General features: G+C 36.0%; 1 protein-coding gene across 4 annotated transcripts; it reads right to left on the bottom strand.

Moving 5' to 3' along the window:
• Window positions 1-733: 733 nt before the first annotated feature.
• On the bottom strand, window positions 734-3,452 carry LOC111397096 (uncharacterized protein At5g39865-like). Of its 4 annotated transcripts, none has more exons than XM_023023834.1 (3): window positions 3,018-3,451; window positions 2,797-2,852; window positions 734-2,468 (listed from the first exon to the last, which is right to left on the bottom strand). In XM_023023834.1, exon 3 carries the CDS (start codon window positions 2,388-2,390, stop codon window positions 1,041-1,043), a length of 1,350 nt encoding a protein of 449 aa, XP_022879602.1. In that variant the 5' UTR covers window positions 2,391-2,468; window positions 2,797-2,852; window positions 3,018-3,451; the 3' UTR covers window positions 734-1,040. The 4 variants fall into 4 exon arrangements, with proteins under 4 accessions (XP_022879602.1, XP_022879603.1, XP_022879599.1 ...); XM_023023835.1 differs by having other exon boundaries at window positions 3,105-3,451; XM_023023831.1 differs by having other exon boundaries at window positions 734-2,852; window positions 3,018-3,452.
• Between the last annotated feature and the right edge of the window lie 2,869 nt (window positions 3,453-6,321).

The raw sequence follows: 6,321 nt of genomic DNA, 5'->3' as shown, positions 1-6,321 counted from the left end.
CATGTAGACTTTCATGATTGGAGGATTGAAAAACTTGTTTTTTAATTCTCCAATAATATTATATTACTTATACATTATAGACAGCATAATGTACAGCTAACATAACCCAATGAAAAATGTAATTAAAATTAATCATTGACTTTGATTTAGATCAAAATTTAGATTTTAATTTCTACCGAATTGGGATTTTGATTCATGTTTGTATCTTATACACGCCATTCATCAATTTCATATTTGTTTAAAGAGCTAACTAACACTAACTTTCATTATATATTGTTTACTGTTATTTATTATTGCATAACAAACGGGTTCTTAACTAGAATTCACAATTCTATCCTTAGCACACCTTCTATTAATTGATTTTTTGTTTTTTTTAAAGAAAAAAAAATAAAAAATTAACACTTAGAATATCATGAATGTATGGTGGCTAGCTTAAATGCAAAACTTCAGATTGTCTGATATTATATTAAATGTTAAATAAATTGTTAAAAAAGGACCAATTTTATTAATTTAAATTATATCTTCAAACATAAAATAGATTTTTGCCAACTTGACCCGAAGTTGGTGTATAGTAAAATAACTTTTTTCAATAAAAATACATTTAACGTTTCGTGGTTTTATGTAACAAAGACTAGTCTTTCGATGAAAATTTCAAATCAGACCCTTTCCAAAGTTCTATCATTTAAAGGGACCATTTAAAATGATTGACCTCAAGGTAACCCCAAACACTACATTTCAAACTAACGAATCATAAACATGCTTATGAATTATTTTGCTGTCATATTTAGAGAGAATACAAATAATTTCTAAATAATTCTTTCAATTTATACAAAACTATTATAGACTGTCCGCAAACCATCAAAACTCTACGGACTTATTTGGCAAACCGTACTAGATAAGATGAGCTTTTAACTTCTTTATCCTCGGTAATATAATTCAATGTAGACTTCACCTCACCACACAAGTCACTTATGTACAACAAGCAACTATCAAGAGGTACCAAGAACCGAAAATGAAAACCTTGCTCAAGCAATATGAATTTAATCACAACAAATTGGACATCGTACAAGTCCATTTTCATTGCAATCAGGACATCGATGAAAGCCATATTCTTGCTCATTTTCATCATATTCTTTCTCAAAATCACCCTCGTAGTATATTTTACAGCTCCCGGAACATGATTCACAAGGCACAAATCTAATATCCCCACAAGCTTCACAAACTCCAATTCTTCCACCTCTACTGCCATCCTCCACCAGTTCACAGCTTTCCACCACCTTTTGGAGCTGTCCCTCGTCGTTCATTAGCCGGACTTCCTCTGCCCCGCCAATATATTTCTGTCCAACGAAAATTCTCGGCAAGCCACCGTGGAACCCGTCCCCCAATAACTCTTTCAGCTCCTCCCTGAATCCTGAATGCATTGATACATCCCTCTCATCAACCTTGACACCAAGTCCTTTAAGAATCACTCGAACTTGGCAGCAATCCTCGTATGTCTTTCTCACACTTCTTAGGCTTGTATAATACACAATCACCTTGTCTGTACCCCATTTTGCAATAATCTCATTCTCCCCGGAATTGACATTCGCTTTTTGCTCATGATCTTTTACCTCCAAAGGCTGATCCTTTCCGGCCATTGCTGCCTCCTTGTCACTGTCCAATGAGTTGAGATGATAATGATTAGCCGGGGGAAGATCCTTGAATGCTTTTCGGAAAGTGGAAATCACTTCAGGACCAAATTCTGAAGTTATAGATGCATCATCTGAATTTGAATTTGAATTCGAATTCGATTCATTGTCAGACATAACGGGCCATAATGGAATGAATGATGCTTCATTATTTTCTTTCACTTTTGGCATTGTTTGATCCGCAAGATGAGACATAATTGGATTACAAGGAACATGGACTGATGAAGTACTTGAATTCAAATTCGAATTCGAATCATTGTCAGTCATATTGGGCCACAATGTAATAGATGACGCTTCACCATTTTCTTTCAATCTTGGCGTAGTTTGCTCATCAAGACGTGACAAATGTGGATTATGCGAAACTTGGACAGAGATACTACGAAGATGATGAGGCCTTAGAGGGCCAGTGTCTTCAAGACCCTCCATTAATTCCCAAACATTGATAATCTCAGGCTCACCCGGAGGAGTTTTTGTAGGTGTTTTAGCCAACACCTTTGGGATTTTCTCATCAATCATTTTCGACCAAGTTTTTGCCTCGATGATCTCCATTTTGAACACATCTTTAATCACTTTCTCTTTATTGATTCCCCCAGTTTCAATAGGAATCACATCTTCTATAAAATGATTCTGATTTAACGGATGATTCCGATTTGATGTGTCAAGCATCAAAGAACCCAATGTAGAGGAAGAAAAAGCCACCATATGGTGGCTATCATCTGATTTCTCTGGCTGGTGGCGGAAGTGCTTTGAGTAGCTCCGCCGCAGCGGCGCCTTGCAATTCTGACATAATATTTTCTTCGAACTTACGCAACCCATTATCAGAAAAAATCCAAAAAATAATCTAACCCAAATATAGAAATGAATTACTTTTTATGAAAACAATCTGATTATTAAAGAATTGAACAAATTTATTTCTCGCAAAACGGATAAAAAGAACATTCCCAGATGAATGAGCTGGAAGTATAAACGATTGGGTAGAGATTTCAAGAATTTAAATAATCAAGACCGAGGAATAAAAATCATTACAAAAAAAAAAAAGGGTAAAAATGAATCATCTGGGATAAATTGCAGAAATTAAGAAAGAAAAATAGTATTAAAATACTATTACCTAAATAGAATCGATCAAAATCGATGACAGAGAGAGAAGATCAAGTGGATTGTTCTCTGCAAAACAAGGCAAATATAATTCATTCCAAGGAAAACTGATTATAAAATCTTAAATTTCAGACAACACACCAAATTAGAACATGCGACATAAAATCTTAATAAGACAACAATGTCTGAACAAATAGGATTAAAAATTTCCAGGAGAAATGTAAGACATCTCACATCTGGATATATCGCACAGGAAATCAAGAATTGGAAATTGAAGAACGAGAAAACTGGAAGTCAAAAGAAGAGGGCAAAGAATAAGACCATTTCAGCAGCTTCTTCACACTCTTCTCTCACTTCCCACTTTTCCTCCCCTGAAGAAAGACATCTTGAAATGTGACTCTTCTACTAGGAATTGGTGTTTGGTTGACAAGGAATTGGTGGTGTTGTTAAAGAGTCCTTGAAGAAGTCAAAAATACGAATTTGCCAAAGTTTGAACAGAGACAGGGTGTCCAAGCACGGGGTCTGGGCGCCTAGTCCGGGGGTGTTTTGAAGATGTTGTCCCGAGAAGCAGCATCCACGCACTATAGACACAGCGCTCGAGCACTGCACGTGCTGCTCACTGCCCCGCGAGCTGTGGCGCTCGAGCGGCGATTTGTCCAGCTCTAATCCTTCTATAACTCTATTTTTAAGATTTATATGCAGCATCCACGACTTATAAATATAACATAACATTGATATAGATGTGAGAGAGCTTTAGATCTTGATTGAGAGTATTGAGATCATGTATAAACAACTTTCATTATTAATTATACTGAAATGCTCCGCCCGTGGTTTTTTTGTGTCTTGGGCTTCCACGTAAAATCTTGATGTTCTTGTCTTGTTTGATTTATTTCATTATTGCCAATTATCTTGTGCTTATTTCACAACAGACATTAAGGGAGTATTTGTTTTCCATTTTTGTAAAAATAAGAATGAAAAGATAGTCGTTATGAGCTCCACATAAGAGATATAAATTCAAATTTGGTGGCTTAATGTGTAGATAACAGTCACATTTTTCATTTTAATGAAAAAAGAATGGGAAACAAACAGGGACTAAATGGGTTCAGAAATGGGTAAACTGTTACATCTGGAGAGATTGCAATGAATGAGACTAATGACACAATATATAGTAATAAAGATCACAACAAAAAATAATATTAAAAATAATGAAGAAAAAAGAGAGTTAATTGCAGAGGAACGGCCTATATTAACTAATATATGGAAAGAAATTAGAGACACAGCAATAATGCTTAAACAAAACTGATAGAGGAGTCTTATATTTATAGGCCACATTCCAAACCCTACAAGAGTCCTAAAAGGTAAAAAAAAATATGTTTAAATTAGGTTACAATTGCACATAGAATTTCAACCGAGAGAGGATTTCATTTCTTTATTCAACTTGGATACAATATTTCTTTCCAAGTAAAAATCAGATATGCGATCTCACAAGACTCCTAACCATATTTGAGTTACAACACCTAACAATATCCATCTTAACTCAAATTTCGATGCAACGAGCGGAGCTCCACAAAATTTCTTCACCTGAAAAATAAATCAGTTTGCATCGAAATGAAATGGCCAATCTCCTCAAAGCAGTAACTAAAACTCTCCATATAAATCATTGTCCTCTACACGACGTCCACAAGCGACTACTGAACCCTACTCTTGGGTTCCCAAAATTCCATGAAGGAATTAATGTTTACCAAATAGGGTCAAAGCACACCATATAGCAGAAACCATACAAAATGCCTGAATAGAAAGCCCCTTGCTAGAACTGTCTCCTTTAACGTCCCCAAAAGCATTATAGACATTACTGACACCATGGTACCTATGCTCATTGGATCCAACCCTAGCAATTGAACACAGTACAACTGCTGAAACTGGTGGCAAAGCGAAATCACTAATGCTCCCTTTAGTAATGTTTTGAACCAACCCATAGCACTCACAAAAGGTACTGTACCAAACTGAATATCCACCACGATATTGAATTTGTCCAGATGTCTCTTAACTGGTTCCGTGCTCTCCTATAAGATGTACAACTGAGACATTCTCCGTCCCTCTAGTACAACCTGGACACCCTTTCGGACTTTCGAGACTCCATTTCCAACAGATAATTTATACCCTTTTGCATTCAGAGTACTAAATGAGATGAGATTCCTTTTCAGGTCTACATGTCGAACTTGATTAACCTAAATCTGACTCAACTAATCCTAGCAATACAGCAATACTAGTTGTATGCCATTACAACTCCACCTTACTGAACAGTCTCATTTGTCTGAAAGAAATTTCGATTGGAACACAAATGATGCGAACATGCCAAATTGAGAATTCACTCCTCCTCAAGCCTAGATTCCACGTTAAATACCATGGTCAACATCACATCTCTCCTGTCTGAAAAATCCTCAACTACATTTATTTCATCTGAAGTCAAAGGTTGAGCTCTACGATTTGAAGTTAAATCATCTTTAGCCTGCAACTTACCGCAATCCTTTCAAATATGCCCCTTATTAAAAACTAATTATTCTTATTCTTCGATCTGCCTATCCATCGACCACCATGAGATACAAGAGCTTCCTCATCCCTCGATGTAGCTATAACCAAATGCTTCAACTTCTCCTTAGAGTGAAAAGCATCATAGACGTCGTCTATAGTCAAAGTATCCTGATTATACAAAATGGTGTCCCAAAATGACGCATAAGAGCTTGACAGCGAACACAACATGATCAAGGTCAGATCCTCTTCATCGCACTTAACATTCAAAGTCTCCAGATCTACAACCGTTTCATTGAACACGACAAGATGGTCCTCCAGTGACCCTTCTTCCGCCATGTGATGAGAATACAACTTTTGCTTTAGAGCCAGATTGCTCGTGAGACTTTTAGTCATGCATAACTGCTCCAATTTCAACCACAAAGTAGATGATGTTTTCTTCTTCAAGACATCTTATAGAATATTGTTGGATAAATGAAGATAGATCTACGATAAAGCCTTTTGATCCCTCCATTGTCCAATCAGCTAGCATCTTCTCAAAACTTAGCAGCTTATCGTCTAAATCCAACTGCGCCAGTATAGTCCTCATCTTTACTTGCTAGAAAGAAAACATTGTATTCTATCTAGTAGCGGAATATCATACCTCATGGTAGTCATCTATGAAAAACCTCAACCAATCCACAGAGAAAGAACCAAGCTCTGATACCACTTGTTGGACCTGGAGGGATTGTAATGAATGAGATTAGTGACACAATATGTAATAATAAAAATCATAATAAGAAAGAAGATTAAAAATAAAGAAGAACAAAGAGAGTTAATTGTAGAGGAACGATGTATATTAATTGACAATATGGAAAGAAATTACAGTGTTGTATTTATAGGCCACGTTCCAAAACCTAGAAAAGTACTAAACGGTAAGAAAATCTGTTAAAATTAGGTTACAATTGCGCATAGAATTTCGATTGAGAGAGGATTTCATTTTCTTATTCAACTTGGATACAATCTTCCT

Source organism: Olea europaea, chromosome 7 (genome assembly GCF_002742605.1).
Source record: "Olea europaea var. sylvestris chromosome 7, O_europaea_v1, whole genome shotgun sequence".
Lineage (NCBI taxonomy): Eukaryota > Viridiplantae > Streptophyta > Magnoliopsida > Lamiales > Oleaceae > Olea > Olea europaea.
Note: the sequence above shows the minus strand (reverse complement) of the source record. Positions and strands in the feature narration are given on the sequence as shown.